At 40.1% G+C, this 19,318-nt stretch overlaps 1 protein-coding gene across 7 annotated transcripts in view; it reads left to right on the top strand.

Moving 5' to 3' along the window:
• Positions 1-19,089, top strand: part of cv-c (RhoGTPase activating protein) — a 222,625-nt gene extending 203,536 nt beyond the window's left edge. For 6 of the 7 annotated variants that reach the window (XM_087343957.1, XM_022069653.2, XM_087343956.1 and 3 more), the window contains 13 exons: positions 1,115-1,257; positions 5,266-5,395; positions 6,556-6,884; positions 7,255-7,653; positions 8,531-8,681; positions 9,183-9,306; positions 9,869-10,134; positions 10,633-10,944; positions 11,566-11,906; positions 12,771-12,922; positions 14,116-14,397; positions 15,384-15,563; positions 16,868-19,089. In XM_087343957.1, coding sequence (XP_087200083.1) covers positions 1,115-1,257; positions 5,266-5,395; positions 6,556-6,884; positions 7,255-7,653; positions 8,531-8,681; positions 9,183-9,306; positions 9,869-10,134; positions 10,633-10,944; positions 11,566-11,906; positions 12,771-12,922; positions 14,116-14,397; positions 15,384-15,563; positions 16,868-16,982 — 2,924 coding nt within the window. In that variant the 3' untranslated portion in view covers positions 16,983-19,089. The remainder of the gene's footprint in view (positions 1-1,114; positions 1,258-5,265; positions 5,396-6,555; positions 6,885-7,254; positions 7,654-8,530; positions 8,682-9,182; positions 9,307-9,868; positions 10,135-10,632; positions 10,945-11,565; positions 11,907-12,770; positions 12,923-14,115; positions 14,398-15,383; positions 15,564-16,867) is intronic. The other variant, XM_087343958.1, reaches the window with a different exon arrangement.
• The last annotated feature ends 229 nt before the right edge of the window (positions 19,090-19,318 follow it).

The raw sequence follows: 19,318 nt of genomic DNA, 5'->3' as shown, positions 1-19,318 counted from the left end.
CCATAATCAGGGCGATGAGTATGAAGATTTCTGTCTTCTGGGTTGTTGCGCTGTGTAGTCTGGTCGATGTTTACCAACGTTTCAGAGGTCATACTGCCTCCATAATCAGGGCGATGAGTATGAAGATTTCTGTCTTCTGGGTTGTTGCGCTGTGTAGTCTGGTCGATGTTTACCAACGTTTCAGAGGTCATACTGCCTCCATAATCAGGGCGATGAGTATGAAGATTTATGTCTTCTGGGTTGTTGCGCTGTGTAGTCTGGTAGATGTTTACCGACGTTTCAGAGGTCATACTGCCTCCATAATCAGGGCGATGAGTATGAAGATTTATGTCTTCTGGGTTGTTGCGCTGTGTAGTCTGGTAGATGTTTACCGACGTTTCAGAGGTCATACTGCCTCCATAATCAGGGCGATGAGTATGAAGATTTCTGTCTTCTGGGTTGTTGCGCTGTGTAGTCTGGTCGATGTTTACCAACGTTTCAGAGGTCATACTGCCTCCATAATCAGGGCGATGAGTATGAAGATTTCTGTCTTCTGGGTTGTTGCGCTGTGTAGTCTGGTCGATGTTTACCAACGTTTCAGAGGTCATACTGCCTCCATAATCAGGGCGATGAGTATGAAGATTTCTGTCTTCTGGGTTGTTGCGCTGTGTAGTCTGGTCGATGTTTACCAACGTTTCAGAGGTCATACTGCCTCCATAATCAGGGCGATGAGTATGAAGATTTCTGTCTTCTGGGTTGTTGCGCTGTGTAGTCTGGTCGATGTTTACCAACGTTTCGGAGGTCACACTGCCTCCGCCATCAGGGCGATGAGTATGAAGATTTCTGTCTTCTGGGTTGTTGCGCTGTGTAGTCTGGTCGATGTTTACCAACGTTTCAGAGGTCATACTGCCTCCATCATCAGGGCGATGAGTATGAAGATTTCTGTCTTCTGGGTTGTTGCACTGTGTAGTCTGGTAGATGTTAACCAACGTTTCAGAGGTCATACTGCCTCCATCATCAGGGCGATGAACATCTACCATACTACACGGCGCAACAACCCAGAAGACAGAAATCTTCATACAGTCAGTTGAAATCGATAGTCGATCTGTAATAGTTTGTGGTGTCCATGTTGCAGATCTTCAGTTCCCGATCGACGTGAGCGGAGTTCAGAAGGATCACCCGTTCCTGGAGCCAGACTCCGTGCAGTCGCTGTTCCGTCGACTGCACTCGCTCAACAGATGCGCCAAAATGAAAGTCGACAATATGCCAAAGAACAGTGTGAGTGTGCCGTAGTTTGTTTTGTCCTACGCCGCCGCCTCAGTTTGTCCAAACGCGCGCTTGAGCTGATCTAAAAATTCACCCAAGATTCACAAGAACCCTCATTGGGCTTCATCGTGTATCATCTGAATCCTGTCCGTACCCACACACGTCCTATTTATTTAAGACCACTTTTAATATTATCCTCCCAGCTTCCAGTTCAGTAGGTTCCCTGGTCCTTTCCCGGGGTTCGCGGCCATATGTACACTCAAATTTTATTCGATATCTCCTACATGCGTGCTACATGACTGCCTATCTCTTCTTAACTAAGATAAAATTCGATCAATTTAAAGGATGTATCTTTTAGATTTTATCATCATTTTTAACGGGTAACTTACTAGTCGTATTCGTAGTTGGATGAGACGTGTCTATTAAATTATTTCTACAAGGACTCTAAATATTTCTTTCTCGACGTGTCGAAATGTAGTGTTTCCAATGTTTAACGTTCACCACTAGGTTGTGAAGTGTCCCGCTAGGAATTTCATCAGACTGGGGGATGCCTTCACGTGTTTTGGGTCGGCACTATTGTTCATGTTTCACCGTTGATGAACGTGATGGATTGCTTTGCTACTAAGCTCCATTTCTGCGTGACTTGTGTCACGTGGTTACCTGAACACTGCGTTCAGTTCACCGAATGTCCAATGTTTATTTCGAAATATCAGTTTGCGTCTACGTGAAATGAACACATTTTATCTCCGAAACTACGCGATTGATTTTGATTAAACTTGGTAACGGGCTAGTTCATCAAATTAGGGCAAGTTAAATGTTTATTAATTTCTGTCTTATATAACCCTTTGAAGTTTAAATTAAAATAAATCTAGGTGAGATTTCAGATTCTCACGGCGGCGAGTATGAAAATGATCTTCTGGAATATTTTAATAGTCTGGTTGAAGTTTACCGACGTTTAAGATCTGATGATGTAGGCAGCACGTTCCTCTGAAACGATACACGACGTAGTATTCCAGAAGACGTCATCTTAAAACGTAATGACTTAATGAACATTTGTTGATTTGTGAGTAAAACGAATGCTTAAAAGATGTAAGCTGTTATTATGCAAATTTATTCTTAAATTCATTACGAAACTTTGAATTCAACAGTCTGTGAATAAATCGGCCAGATGATAGAAAATTTCACTCTGCAGTGGAAAATGCGGCTATTCCACGTAGCAAATGAAATGGGGGTCCGTGGCGTAAACATTTTACAGGCGAATTGTTTTGGAGCTAATTGGAAAAAGTTATCAATTCCTTCACATCGCTGCCCAAATCATTTATTCTGTTCTTTGGTAAACCACAGATGATTTTTTGGGCAGATTTAAATTGTTATTTCCTTTACATTTACCATCTGTTGGTAGGCTCTACTTCTGATGCTAAATTTATGCGATCTTTGCACAAAGTGAACGCATACAGGGAGGTTGTGGTCATTTGTAGGTCTCTGTTCGCTTGCCGCATCTGTGAAATTGAACGAATTTATGTTAACCAAAGTGTGGATATGGAGGTCTACACTAAAATTTGGATGAGTCTCATTTTGAAGATGGCTATGTTCTGGGTTGTCGCCCCGTTGTGATCTGGTAGAAGTTTATAATTGTTTCAGAGATATTTGCTTTATCCATCATCAGGGATGATCGCCACGCCCATTCCACTTTAAAATATAATTTAGTGAAATGTGTTCATTTTCTGAATGTCAGAATCTCCATAAAAGGTGCTATTACCATTTGATACGTCTATAACAGTAGGGTATATTATGCGTGAGAAGCTTGTACGCTGGGAATTACTAGTGGTAACACGAAGATCAAGTTTCAAGCATGGATGCTCAAAATGTTTTTCATTGTACACATTAAAACGATAAACCTCAAAGCGGAGGCTAGAGGACAAATCCTCTACCCCAGTCGGGGATAGAACCCTGGTCGTCCAGTTCATATCCAGTGACTATACTGACTGAGCTACATAAAGTATGAAAATTCAGATAGCTTAAACATTCGCACGACGATATTTACTTCATGAATTTATGGTGGTGATGATAATATCAATAAAGGAAAATTGAATAGCGCTCACTCTTGCAAAGCAAAGAGAAATGATCACGTATTTTTTAGAGAGGGAAATAAAATTCTGCTGTACACGGTCTGTTTGCAACACTGGAACACGCCATTGTGTGAGAAGTTGGATGGTGAATGAACTCGGGATATAATGGGAAATAAAATTGCTGTAGCTAAAATAATGCATTTCCTGTATCCACTTCCTGCCGAGGTCATAGCAGCCTTGCAGGATGATATTCAGTGGTTGCCGCGATATAATATAGTTATTCATTATCTATATTTATTTGTATATGTATTCAGAAGGGAGGGGCGGAGGAAATAGCACGAGAATAGAAACATATGCATAACGAGGAGCTTAACATTGTGCACAATTGCGTGCGATTTCCTGACAAGTCCGTATTAATAACAATACGGACTTGTCAGGAAATCGCACGCAATTGTGTTCCATCTAAGGCGATTGGTTATGTGGCGAGAAACTGAACTATTCATTCAACAGAACGTGTTGCTGTGAGCTCACCGCTCAGTTCGCTAAACACAGGATTCAGCTCCCTCACAGGCCAGACAACCTCTCGCTTTTGTCGAGTATAGTTAAGCGGGGGGGGTGGGTGCTTATGTATCAGAAGAGAACGATTTGTTCGTGCGGTCTACGATGTGGGTCGTGGGTTTGAATTCCATTCGAGGCGTGAATGAGTGTACGCGTTTTTCTGCAATGTGCTGTAGGCTGATGAAACCCCAGTTTTACCAGATGTTGAAAAAAGGTTCGAAAAGTTGGTAGCATCTTTTCCTGCGAATGCAACACTCGCACGAGACTACAGCGCCTCTGTTGTTATAATAGTATTATAGCGTTAAATTTGGTTTCAGAGAGAACTTTGCTGTGCAAGATGTCGTATATATGAGCATTTAACACAGTAGATTACAAACTTCTGTGTTGCTGTTTTTCATAAGAACGTAAATACACCCCTTAAGCATTGTGGTAGGTTTAATTTTCGTTCTGAATGATATTAAACTTTGCATGTTTATGTAAGTTGAAGATAGCAGTCTTCTGGGTTGTAGTGACGCCATGTGACTACGCGGCGCTACAAACAGTGGACGTTTAACGATGTCTCAAAGGTACTTGAAGCAACTACCTTTGAAATGTCGGTAAACTATTTCGCTACATACCAGAAGACAACCGTCTTCATACTCACCGCTGTGTGAACCTCAAATCTTGCTTCATGTAAGTTCCCTCTCTTATTTGATGTTTTGATTCTCAATCCTGCTATTGCTTGTCTGAATGAGTAAAGTAAAATTGTCTCTGTCCGTATGCATCACATCATGGCAGGCAACTTGTTTATAGCCTACTTTTTAATTTTATTTTGAAAGATAGGTTTACTTCTGAACCAGATGTCCTGTTTTCATGAAATGTCATATGAAGATGAAGGCAGTTTTATTACGGAAGATCAGTTTGTTTTGAACATAAATGTCACTGGAGATAATATTATCAACGTTCATTTTAATTCATCGCTATACAGTATTACAGTTTAATTTGATCTGTTATGAATCAGCGGCTTAAACATGATTAATTTTCTTATTTTCCATTACAGTTCAGAATGTATTTTTGAGATGTCAGGTGGATACAAATTTATATTTTTCTCATTGCATTATTTTCTCTGACTTGAAACATTATAAGATAAAATGTATTGATATACCCTTTGGGCTGATATTGCAAAGTGAACATTTTATCTTTTTTTTTTCCTTTGCAATTTTTTTTTAACTTACTATTTAGAAGGCATGAAATAAACCATATCCATAGAAATTCTATGGGGCTGGTATCATCCCAGTAGACGCATTTGAAAGAGATGGAGTTTCAAAAGAAATGGATTCCAGCCTGCTTTATTATGGCAAATGAACTTTCCCTGTGGTTCTTGAGTAAAACTTGATGAGGAATCATGTTGCAGGTTGATGATTCTGATGATGATGATCCCTGTGCCCTGAGCGAGAACTGGACGTTTCAGCCGGAATCGAGGCGGTGGTCACGAGTGTGTGAGGTGACAGCTCAACATGTGGAACGGCTTCAAGCATTCTCTGGTTAGTATCGAAGTCTGTGTTATTTTGACTTTGTCTTAGTTAATAACTTCTATGGCAGTGTAACATAAGTTTCTACAAAGTAACCGCACAGTATTTAGGAAATATGTTCTTTTGTATGTGGTCGTCTTGCTTTTCAGTACATTTCGTCCAGCAATTTATACATTTCCTGGTTCCATTAACTAACTAACTAGATTGCTTACCGAACCCGAAGGTTCATCACCGAATTAACCAAAGCCCTCCACCGGACCCTGTCCTGGGCCAACAAAATCCAGTCTCCTTCAACTCCTATCTCCCATAGATCCCGCCTGAGATTATCCTCCCATCTACGTCTAGGTCTCCCCAGCGGTCTCTTCCCTTCAGGCTTCCCGACCAGTACCCGGTGCACACCTCTTGTCCCATCCATGCGCGCTACATGCCCAGCCCATCTCATTCTTCTCGACTTAATCACCCTGACAATTCTGGGGGAGGAGTACAGTCTGGTCCCATTAGAAAACATTATTTGTCGAGTCTCAAGCCATTCTTGTACCACTTCATTCCATCACCGATGCTCAGATTCACATTCGTCATTGCCGATATTTATGTTGTCCTAGATAGGCTGATCAGTGTCCTTTACCTCAGCACAGTACTGTTATGGCTCCCAGAATACGCAGCATCAGGACTCATCCGCCCTGCCCTAAATCTTTAAACCCATCCACGAACTTCCTGTGGTTCACATATTTGTCACGTTATTTGACTTTAATTCTCGTGTAAATTTCACTAAATTTTTGACCGTAAATACCGATAACAGAGAATTGTTCTTCTTTGATAACTTCAGTAATTGGAGTAGAATAATAAACACACATTTTGTAGGATTTGAGGTTTTCACAGTCTTGAGTCTGAAGATGGCCGTCTTCTGGGTTGTTGAGTTTACCGACATTTCGCATGTCCTGTTGATGGAGGCAGTATGACCTCTGAAATGTAAGCTTCTACCAGACTACACGGCGCAACAACCCAGAAGACAGAAATCTTCATACTCATCGCCCTGTTGATGGAGGCAGTATGACCTCTGAAATGTAAGCTTCTACCAGACTACACGGCGCAACAACCCAGAAGACGGCCATCTTCAGACTCACCGTCGTGAAAACCTCGAATCCTATGATTTAGGAAGTCGCATGTTACAGCAGCCGGTGGTAAGGAGAGGGAGCAGTCTGCTCCTGATGACGAAGAGGACAACCGTGGTTTCCCAGGGGACAGACTGTTGGGCGAGGAGGAGGAGGAGGAGGAGGACTATGATCCTGATGAGATACCAGTTATATCTAGTCTTCGCTATGGCAGTTTACCACCTGGACACCCAGCAGGAGATCCAGAACTTTTGGCCGTGCGATTTAGGCGCACTGGCAGCGAGCGTCTTAGGGACGGTGCCAAAGCCTTGCTGCGTCGAATGGAAAGCCTAAAATCTCGTAGAAGGAGACGGCAAAATCGGGAAGGTGTCGTCATCAGTGGGCCACAGGTATAGAATTCCATTCATTATAAGGAATTGACAATTGTGTTAGATGCATACAATGGTGCAGGGTATACTTTGTTATCTGTGCTTAGAGAGGAAGCACGGATAAACTCTGAAACACTGATTATCCACGATAGATAGTTGTGGTAGTTGGTGGTAGCACAGTGCTAACAAGGGAACGGAGGAGGCTGAGTCTTTAATGTACTGTCTTCCTCTCCACGTGAATACTGTGGCAAGTGCGTAGTCACGGCAGCCACCGGTCTTCTACTTGCAGACCTTTCGGTGACAGCTGAAATTATTTGATGCCTATAGTATTCATTCTTTCTCACTCAGCATCGCAGTGGAACTTTTCCTCACTTCGTGTCTTACTGCGCAGGTGCTGGATGTAACAACAATGCAGCAGCGCATGAAGGATCTGAACTGCGTCGACGTCTCCCCTACCGGAACTAGCGCGTCCTCACCGGAGCACCCGCCGTCGTCCGGTCTTCACTCCTCCACTCCCACACCTACACCAACACCATCCCCAGCCTCAGGAACACTGGGTCCAGGGTTTGGAGATGACAGCTCTAGTTACTGTTCAGATGGAAGTCAAGGTGGCAGAAACTCACCGGCACCGCCTCATCATCGTGGCCGCTCAAAACTGAATCGGGCGAAAAAACTACTCCATCGCGGTCACAGCAAAGCTGAAGACCATGGTGCCTTGTCAGACTCTGAGTGCCAACCCACCAGTTGGAGACACCAGTACCTCAAGGATGCAAACAGTAACCACACCAAGGTGTGTGCCGCGATGCGATATTCATGTTTGACGGCACTGCACTTACAGATCTCGTCAGTTGATCTGCTTAATTTGCAGGGTGTCAAAAATATCGTTCTCTGATCATTGCCGTACGTGTTTTGTTACTGGCTTGATAATTACATCTCATTAATGAAATTTTACATAGACTTTGATGCAGTACGCCTTTCTTCCGGTCGAAAGAAACGAGATTATTTAACACAAGAGTCTGTGCGGGGCCTGGATTAGCAGCACAGATTTTTGATACCTCGCAAGAGTTTGAGGAACTCTGCAGAATCAGTTTCAGGGACATTTGTATAAAATTTAGCGTAGTAGTGAACTGAACATCAAAATTTTATTTTTGAATTGCCTCGATTTTTATTTTTCTCTCAAGAGTGAGAAACCATTTCACAGACGCATAAACAACAGGCTGACAACTTAATTGTACCTGATGTGGTGTCTTATGTTAAAATTATTATTTTATTTATTTAGTGTTCTGTCTGACGACAGGTCCATATGAACAGGATCCTTCCATCCTTTTCTCGGACTGGGACCTGTTCATATACGTTATTGGCAGATGATCCAGAAGTGGTTTGCCATTGCCTTCTTCTGTGTGTGAATGGAGTAATTGTTGGGATGCCACGGAGGAAAACTCCGTGTTGCCTAGACCACGGCCTTGCCCAACACAAGTTATAAATTCGGGCACCGCCGGGAATCGAACCCGAGACCCCAGGATTACAAGGCCAGCGTTCTAACCGCTAGACCACCGTGGTTATATGTCAAAATTATGGGAATTAAATGAATATCAGTTTTATTTAAATACACGATTGCGGACAGGAAATTACGTTGCAAGTGTTGATACTTGTCTTGTTCTTACCAGGTTTTGGATTACGTAGATAGTCGGGGCCATGACCAAGATTCTGTTCAAAGAGCGTCGGTCACCTGCAAGTCACAGGCAAGGACGGGTAGTCTGAATCTCGGCAAAGAAAGTCAGTGGTACAGAGAGAAGCTACAGGGTGAACTGCGCAGAGGTAATTTTTTTTAGCCTTAAGGGGAAAAAAGTAGGATTATGAGGTCACCATTCTGTCTGTGTCCCTTTTAGTTTTATAACCCTTTACCAACTTTCACGAACTGTATATGCCAATGAAATTCATCCCTACCTTGTATTTCGTAATGTATTATAATTTCCCTCAAGCAGTATAGCAACATGACGGAGGGATGAGTTTGTGAGTTGGAAGTGACACTAGGATCATGTAATGTAGGATCCTAAAAATATGATAATAATTATGCAACATTTGGTATGTGTTATATAATGTAAATCGTCATCGTCGTAGTTGTATGAAATTTTCACTTACCCTTTGGTATATTAATGATAACTAATGGTCTGTTAGAGCTAAGGATATTAATTTTTTTTATGAATTTGGTTATAAATACTCATGTAAATTAATATATGAAATGTAAGTCAACAATTACAAACGGGTTTGGCGTTCAAGAACTTTGAGGTGTAACGTGTTTGCCATTATTTGATACAGATGTGACCGTGTACTGTGACAAGTCAGGCTCGTCGGAGTTAATAGGAAGTCAGGACTCCAGCAGTACGCTAGCATCGCAGCCTGAGAGTGACCATGATGACGGTGAATCTACCCCACGACACAAGTAAGTTAAAAGATTTCTGTCTTCTGGGTTGTTGCGCTGTGTAGTCTGGTCGCCCTGATGATGGAGGCAGTATGACCTCAGAAACGTCGGTAAACATCGACCAGACTACACAGCGCAACAACCCAGAAGACAGAAATCTTCATACTCACCGCCGTGAAAACCTCAAAATTTACAAGTAAGTTAAATTTCATACAGTTCAGGACATACAATTCACATTTAATTTCTAATTTTGTAATTGATCCATTCTGAAAATGCAGGTACATTCAAGTGCAAATTATGTGTGAATCTTTATCCAGCAGTATAAATATCACAGCAATACAAACCCTTGATCATAAGCTTGAAAAATAAGCAGCTGTTATTTTACGTTACGTCAAATTTAGTTGAGTTGTTATGACTTGACACGTTATGAGGCCATGTTTATGTACCAAAACCAATAAATAACATGAATGTGAAATGTTGAACCAACCCTTGATACTATGTTTCAAATGCATACTAGATATTTGTATTTATTGAGTGGTCATTTTCAGAAATTAATATATAGTTGTGTGCGACGATGTTGCAGAGCTGTTGTGGTGAGGTGGCACAGCTTTCAGCGAGGATCAACTCGGCCAGATTCTTATCTGTTCCGTTCAGTCGACAGTGGCAGGGGCACCGTGCAAGGTTCTCGGCCAATGGCTTCGCTGTCGTGTGGCCAGCTGCTGGTGCTGCGCAAGTTGGCACTTCTCAAACTCACGGCCTGCATGGAGCGGTACTGTCCGACACACCGCACCGGCTGGAACTGGGAGCTGCCAAAGTTTATTCGTAAGATCAAGACTCCTGATTACAAAGGTGAGCTGCTGATGTATGCATAACTTAAATATGTGTTTTACGTATTTTTAGTGTCCTTTAACTGTGGTAGTGGTCTCGACTATTTTAACTATTTTTACTACGTGCATATTTTTGCTACTGAAAAAAAGATCAGTTGTCTTACTGATGTCATTATGAATGCTGAATCAGCTGAAATTACAACTGTGATTGTGTTGGGCTGATATGTCACAATTGCCAAAGGTTTTTGTAACTGTAATGGACAAATAGATCTCTAGTGGATACCAATAAATGCTTCACGTGAATGTGATGTAGAGTCGAAATGTGGGAAATAAAAATATATACTCTGATGAGACCCTTCTGACAAGATATTTTTTGTTCTTACTGTGATGATGGACTTACGTACGTTGTTAAGTCGAATGTTTTTACAGCTTTATTTTCCCTACTCATGTTTTTCCTCCTTTAAAACATCTAGACTTATATTATATTCAACTTCAGATTATATATTACTGTGTGTTTCAGACAAAACTGTATTTGGGGTGCCATTACTACTGTCATTGCAAAGAAATGGGCAAGCTTTACCCAAGTGTATTCAGGGAGCCTTGCGTTGGTTGCGCGTCAACTCGTTGGATCAGGTCGGGTTGTTCCGCAAGTCAGGTGTGCGATCACGGATCCAGAAGCTGAAGCTGATGACGGAGATGCAGGGAGAAACTATCAGTTTCGAAGGCCAGCAAGCATATGATGTGGCCGACATGGTTAAGCAGTACTTCAGAGAGTTGCCGGAGGCATTACTTACAAATAAACTGTCTGAAACATTCATCGCAATTTTTCAACGTAAGAAAAACAAGCACAAGTGCTACAAAGATATATAGCATGGGTGAAATGTAAAATTATTCTTTTTGGACTAGTCTCAGGCAGGTCCAGGTCTGAGGCTAGCTCAACCAGGCGGCCTAACAGATGGGCTTTCTGTCCTATTTCCCCCTTCTTACCTGAAGACAGAAGTGGAATCCAGCTTCCAAAACATTCTGTTATTTTATAATTTAAGATGATGGACAAAGTCCAAAAGAACAATTTTACTTATGTAAATCACAATTGTTAGAAACCTTCAGAATTCAGCGTGGATAAAGACCATTAAAACAGTTCCATAAAGAAAAAATGGCAGGCACTTTTGTAATCGTGTGATGACCCTTTTAATGTTATGAGAAAGTATAGCTCTTTGATCAGTTGAATTCCCTTAAAACTCTTGATGAAGATACTCTACCATGAGGATAGTCGGCTAGTTGACTGGCTGGCCGTTTATTTCATTACCATTCTGTATTTTTTTTTTAATTCTGGCTTTGTAAGTGTATCTGCATTTTCAGAATCCATTTGAGAACTTTTTTTAGAACTGCTTTTGGGTTGTTCATTTTTTGTGTCAAAGCTTGGCATTGTGTGAATCCATCTGTTTTGTTTCAGATGTTCCGAACAATCTCCGAGCAGAAGCTGTTCAGTGCGTGTTGCTTCTTCTCCCTGACGAGCATCGTGAGGCACTGCAGACACTTCTGGAGTTCCTGTCCCAGGTGTCGGCACGGTCTGCATGCAACCAAATGACGGCAAGCAATCTCGCTGTCTGCCTGGCCCCTTCTGTGTTCCATTTGCATCACGCTTCATCCTCTACTAGTTCAAGTCGCTCCTCTTCTGCTTCACCGCGGCGACGGAAGACCGTCGGTGTTCCGGACCAGCGAGAACTTGGCGAGAACCGCGCTGCACACGATTGTCTTCTCTATCTCATCAAGGAGCATAAAGATCTATTTATGGTTTGTTTATTTGGTTTTATTGCATTGTACAGTTTACTTCATACACGTAGAGTGATTTATTTAGGATGTAAACTAGGAGAAGAAACCAGAATGAAGAAACTTTGTTACTTAAAATGCAGCGTTGCTGAGCCATGGTGACGCAAACTGTAATGGAGATTACATGTTGTATAAACCTACCAGAGGCGATTAATGGTTATACAGGTTTTAGGTACTGGAATATCTTACACACAGTTTGGATTTGTTCTCCCGTGATTTATTTTCTCTGGGTCTCTGAAGAAGGCACTTAAAGGTACAATTATTCCAGTTTGATACAGAAATGTAACTGACCGGAAGCAGTTGATTTTACTAGCGCTACATAATTCTGTTCTATACTGATTCTCCAAAGGTCTTTGACAATGTTTGATTTTGTTGAGGAACGTTATATTGGACATCATCCATTGTCTGAGGTAAAGTAAAGTAAAGTTTGTCCCGCTACGTGCCATAAAGGCGCTTGGGGTGAGTGGAGGTATAGCTCCTCTCTTCCTTGACCTCGGCACTAGATGGGAGTGAATGGTCAGCATCACGCCCAGGCCGGCTTTACCCCCGGGAAAGGACCCCGATACCCATTGTAGAGGAGGCTGGGTGGGCCCCAGAGCCGGTCTGGACGCAGAGGCCAGAGGAAAAATCCTCTGCCCCAGTTGGGGATCGAACCCATATTATGGTCGCTGTTACTGGGTCAAATAGGTATGTACCGAACATCACTTACGTATTAAACCACAATAGGCATTTGGAGTAATTTGAAAGGTAAGACACTCGGAGAGAGGGTATTGATTATGTGGAGATGAGACACTTGTTTGGTGCATCAAATTAAGTTTTGTTCTACAGGTGTCTGAGGAGACATTGGCCCAGTGCCATTTCAACTTCATGGAGGAGAGCATCCCTGTTGCTTTGGAGGAACTGGGGGCCGAGTTCCAGCAGGACTGGCGTGGTTACCTTTATACCTGCACCACAGCACTGCTCAAAGAGGCTCGAGAGAAGTTAGTGATGTTCAGACCTTGTTTTATTGCTGTGTGTGGATTAGTGATCACAACATTAACATTTAACTTGTGATGGCGTTCTTCATGGGATTACTGTTCTGTTTTAACACGTACCATCTGGGTGTCACTGCTTATACACCTGGCTATACATTGCACTAACATACTACCATACAGTTAACACTAGTGTTGGCTGACAGCCCCGTAGTATAGGCGTTTAAAACCCATATCACTAGATAAAAGTAAATTACAGTTATTTGTGATATATATGTTTCAATATGAATTAGTTTAGACCAATGGTATTCAATCGGGGGTACGCGAAGAGATCTTACGGGGTATAGTCGGTGCAGTAGTTTTTGGCCGTTGGAGAAGCTGGCGGACGGGCCTACTCTGTGTACCTGAGGTGGCAAGGTCAGTGTATTTCTTTTGTTTGGGCGTTCAGTCGGACAAGCTCCTCGGTGCAGTCAGCATTATACTATCGCACAAGTGACTCGCTCCTAGCATTCGCCTTGAAAATTCCACCGGCCAAAAACTACTGCGCCAAGTATACGCGAAATTTAAAAAAATGTATTATTTAATGATAAACACTGAATAATCAGTAATGTAATTTATTTAATTTATTTTAGATGTAGATTATATACTACGTATAACTTGAATTATACACCAACAACTTTGGGGGTACAAAGTTGAAGAGAAATTATATCTGGGGGTACGCGAACAAAAAGGGTTGAATACCACTGGTCTAGACCATTCTCAGCCTCCCTCCTTTATAAGGAAACAAAAGTTTACGGTGTCATGCTGACTATGTGTGTTTCCTGTTGACACATTGTCTTGATAATCGGTATGAACATCATTTCATAGGGTGTGAGTATTGACATTTCTTGTTTTTCTTCTCTTGTCCCAGCATTCCTTCAGCCCCAGAAAGGTCTCTTATTGACCCAGACATAGTTTAATCTGTTCCCTCCTAACCGCTGGCTGTTATGGCCAATTCACATGACCAATCCCAAAATGAACCAGATACTTCTGATCTCACTTCAGCCATGATGATATAGGCCGTATGATCCTCTGAAACTTCGGCAACAAGCCAACTTCTACATAGTGTGAGCACCCAAAGTAGGTTCATTGTTAGTAATGAATTGCCATGAAAACTTAAAATCAGTCATGCTGGAACTTATTATTCAAAATTATACTTCCAGGAGCCGTGGTTGGGTGAACATGCCTTGCACAACCGATCAGCAGGTGGAAATGGCATATAAAAAGGTGGGTGACGGCCACCCTCTGAGACTCTGGCGCGTATCCACCGAAGTAGAAGCACCACCCCAGGAGCTATTGCAGCGGGTGCTGAGGGAACGTCATGTTTGGGATTATTCACTTCTAAAATGGCGTATTGTAGCACGCCTCGACCCTCAGGTTGAAGTGTTCCAGTACGTTTCTGCCAGCATGGCTCCTCTACCTGCTAAAGACTTCTGTGTTCTTAGGTAAAGAATTCAGTTCTTCACCGAACTGCTGTATGGTGTAAATACTTAATTTTGTTGGTTACTCATGTCATGATGTATTGAGAAGTAGTTCCGTTGTGCTGTCATATCCTTATTAAAAATTGTGTAAATAAGCATTTTCCTTTGGGGTGAGAAACTTGATCTCTCATTATGAGGGAAGAACACAGATTGAGGGAATTCAAGAACAGATGCTGAGGAGGATATTTGGATATAAGAGAAGTGAGGTAACAAGAGAATGGGGACAGCTATATAATGAAGAACTTCACAATTTGTACTTTACATCTCATGGACGCATGGCGTTTACAAGCAAAATTTAATAAATTCTTTGTTTAGAGTTTCGTTGTTTAAATATAGCTGAACTGAACATTGATCTGAATATTCATTCTATGGTTGTGTGCCATCCACAGACAGTACAGTTATACTTTAACACACTATAATATTTGCTCCGTACAGTGGTTAAAAAAAAGTCGTCATTAGAAGTTTCCACTTCCAGTGGCACAAATAAGATTCCAATGTTACTCGGAACTTTCTGACCACAGCATAATGTTTTCATTCTCAGTTTGAGATTTAAAATGTACCGGTAGTTCAGATTCTTCATTGTGAATCCAAAGTAGATTTTTGTAACTTTGACAAGTAGGCTTTGTGAATATCTGCTGATCCGTGGTTTGGATTTTTCATGTTTCCTGCTCAGCAGTGACACATTACACTTTTTTGTAACTTTAAACAAATAAGGACTGAAGATATTTTAAAAATTATTACAGATTAATAATATCACAAGAATAAATAGTGGGTGCTGAAGGAATGAAAAATGAAATCGTAAATCAAATTGTGAATTTTTTCCATAAGGAAAAGTGGCTGTTATAAGACCTATAAAAGATAGATTCACCAAACATTTTATTGGTGATGAAAGAGGCCATTGTATGAATCCCTTAACATTGAAGATAGTAACAGTTCTCAATTCATGTTAGGTCTTGGAGGACTGACCTCCCCAAAGGAGCATGCGTCATAGTGGAAACATCAGTGGAGCATCCAGACGGACCAGTTATGCTCGGTGGCGTGAGAGGAATTGTGCTTGCTTCTAGGTACCTCATTGAACCCTGTGGGTCTGGTAAATCACGGATCATGCATCTATCCAGAGTTGACACAAAGTAGGTAGAAATTCCTTTTAATTTAATTTTATTGTTTAGGCAACTTTCGATCCGTGCATTTACCATGAGACTCAGAATCAGTAAGTAAAAGTTTACTAATGTCATCTGCAATCTTTTTTCTGTTTTGATTAAGCCATGGTTACCTGCACTATGATATTACTTTAAAAAGGAAGTTATATTTTTGACATCTTACAGAGAAAAATATATTGAAGAAGTGGTTACATATACCCTTCTAGGGAAGAGGTTGCTGCATAAATGCAACAAGATTTGAACTAACAATATCAGTTTCTTGGAAACAGGCTGCACAGTAAAAGAGTTATAGTGCCAAGACCCGTTAGATTGATGATGAACGTAACTGCACAAACCATGAGCATGAATTAGGTTGATAATATTTATTCCTTATATTGATCCCATTAAATCCAGTAGGTGCAAATGAATGAAAATGTTTAGTATATTATGAATGTGGCTCCAAATTATTATAGTCACTAATTTGACTTAGCAAACCATGTGAGAACGTTTGTATAAATTGATGTGAAAGTAACATACTCCAAACCAGGAAGATTTAACCTATGGGGGGCATTACCACCCAGTTGCCCTCCCCTACCCAGATGCTTGCTTTGTTGGGGCCTGCGATTGGTACTTCAGGGACTTTGCCTCACAGGCCATCAGGCCTGGACACCCCTGTGCTTCCACCACCTCGGTGGCAACATTAGTGTGAGAATGACCCAAGATCTTTGCTGGAAAATGTTTTGCAAGTGACTTTGGATAACATTACAGTAATAACAAACATGATGTGGCATTAAGAATGCCTTTGAATAATATTAATACATGCCATACAGGTTTCAGTCAGACATAGTTTGCAAGATTAAAATTAAAACAAAAATAGATTGGACCTGGTGGGAGTCATCTGTGAATGTCAGTTCTGCGGCTTATGGCAATTCATGAAATGAATGGAAACTGTTGTTCTAATGAATTCTTTTTCTTTAATAAAAATTAGTGTTACAGAAATTCCAAAGAAATGTAGAAAATTAAAGAAAGGTATATAGAATTATATATCTTCTTACATCTATTGATTATACGCTGTAAACATATCGTATATTCAAGAAGAGTGGTTTAAATATGGTTGTACCAATTGTAGTTTATGAAGTAAACTGAGATTATGAATAAACTTCTAACACACTGCAGTTACATCTGATTTATGGGAAAAAGTTTATCTTGCATGACAGTGAAATGTTGAATATCTGTAAATAATCAGAAGAGACTTTCAGTCAGAGTGAGTTTGAAATTAAATTATTTGGTTGCAGGGGACGAACACCAGAGTGGTATAACAAGAGTTATGGGCACTTCTGTGCATTGTACCTCACTCGAATCCGTGGCTCATTCAAACACAACACTGAGGGACCAGAGAGCAAAGTCTGAGTGTTATGCCTATTAAAGTATGGGATATTTTTAGTGATTTGACATAAAAGTCATCTCAGAATATTTTTATCATTCCATTATAATGGACTGGCTGTAAACCACTTCTGCACAGAATGCAGAAAGCAGAAAGGTTCCATATTGTGAATGATGTCTGTTGGTAAAATAATTGTATGACTAGTCAAAAATATTGCAAGAGGTGAGTATACAAAGAGAATATGAACTCAGGAATGGTATATAAGTAGTAAATGAAGTAGGGTGGATGAATTAACATGTACAGGAATATATATTGTTAAACAAAACAAATTTTATATTAGAATACTGATATGAGAGCAAGATCAAAACAGGATAATTTTATAAACTTAACAAGGTGCCTGATTTTTGAATTCTATAATCTTTGGAGCAAATTTAAATTAGTCCTTTTTGTGCACACAAAGTCATGACGTCAATGCAGGTTTCTTATCCCTTCCACTGTCCAAGAAACATACAAAAGTTAGCTGTGTTTAGACAAATATTCCATCTTTGCAGATGTAAATTTTTTATTATTATTTTTAAAATTCAATTGCCTGTACATTTATTTCTTACATGGTTTATCTTAGTCTGGTATTTCATTAAAAAAAAGTATCATGTGTAGGGTTACTGCAAATGAAGAGTACCTTTACATATATTTTTTAACGTACGTAATTTTGACAATATCCATGCAATAAAGGAAAATGTCTCAAAACTTTTTACAAGATATGCTGTTTCACAAAATTAATGTTTCACCTTATGAAATTCAGTTGTATGATTGAATTAACTCCATACATGTCTTCAGTTTGATAAAAATCAGAAAATTTTACGTGCTATGGTCAGATTGCTAGCTTCTCAATGCGTTCTGTGCTGTATGAAAGTCATTTGCTGTATATTTGATGGGACGGTTCCATTGACAGTGCGCAACATGATTTTCCTCTGTCCAGAACAGTTGAAGGGCTAATCATCATGTTCAATGGTGAAATCTGTATAAGTCTAATTATATGTTTCTTCAGAGTGTTAACCGAAGAATACAATGTAGTGTATCTTAGTGTTGAAGTAATGAAGTCAGTACTAAATCAATATTGGATTTTTGTCCAAATTGGTCATAACGATGTGTGTATCACAGTTGGGATGAGTGGGTAGATATGAACTTGCTCCATATATGTGGGCCAGAGTTGTATTTGCTTTCATTCCATGCTCATCATATTTGACAATATTGTAGCATGGCCACAAGGAGTATATTTAATTTTAGTAAACTCTTTGTAATTATAATTTGTCATGTTGAAGTATTTATAGTGTTTGTACAAATGTAATCCCAGCATATAATCTGAAAGCAATTATTTTTAATAATACAAATGTTAATTGTATATCATAAATTGTACACAAAACACCAAATGTTATATGAAAATCTGCTTTAGACATGTTTTATTTAATTGTTGGAAATATTGTAAGAATTGTGGGAACATGAGCAGGAATGTACACAACATTAATTCCTGCTGTTAGAACACATGGTTTTTACATTAGAAAATTAATTTGAATTTGTGAAGTATTGTTACAGTTTCCTTGCTGTTTTATGTCTAATTAATAACTTGTTAGAAAATTCTGTAACAACAGACATATACACTGTAACTCGTTATGTATTAACCATTTGAAAGTTATTGTAAATGATTAGAACAGTCAGTGAAAAATGTTAAACCTCGTATTTGGAAGCCCATTGATTGTTTCTCTAGTTTGTGTCGCAAGGTTTGTGTCTTGATTGGTGTACTGGGAACTTCTGGTGTTTTTCAGTATAAATGGCAGATGAATCAAGTTCTGCTCTTTGTGAGTGAAAAGTAAGTGTAAAGGTGGTCTGCTAATAAACAGCAGGAGCTCAGGCTGTTCAGAACACGAATGACAGAAACATTTGTAGTTGAACTGCACTGTTGAAAGTTTGCACCTTGCGTAGTATTTTAACCTTCTAATGGAGAAGAAAGCTTGGATTTGTATAGCAAAGCTCACAAATTAATATAAAGTGTTCACAGATACTTTTGCATGAAAATACATTTAACAAAACAATTGGCATTCACTGGAAGCCAACTTTCCACAATGCTATGTTTGACATCATTGTTCTTTGTTTCCATGCTTCACTCCCCTGCCCTTACTTCCTTCCAAGCCACAGTAAATGTGATTTATGAAGGCCTTAGCCCACCAAATCCACTGAAAAACTTCATAATATCCACAAAGTTCTAAATTAATATAAATTGTTGGAGCAAGGTTGATTTGCAGCTATTGACTTTTTATAAACACGTTATAGGTCAGCGTACTTCATAAATTTAAGCTTTCATCTT

This window comes from Zootermopsis nevadensis, unplaced genomic scaffold (genome assembly GCF_977971745.1).
Source record: "Zootermopsis nevadensis isolate Lab colony 2312 unplaced genomic scaffold, Znev_1.0 Znev_ptg000007l, whole genome shotgun sequence".
NCBI lineage: Eukaryota > Metazoa > Arthropoda > Insecta > Blattodea > Termopsidae > Zootermopsis > Zootermopsis nevadensis.
Note: the sequence above shows the minus strand (reverse complement) of the source record. Positions and strands in the feature narration are given on the sequence as shown.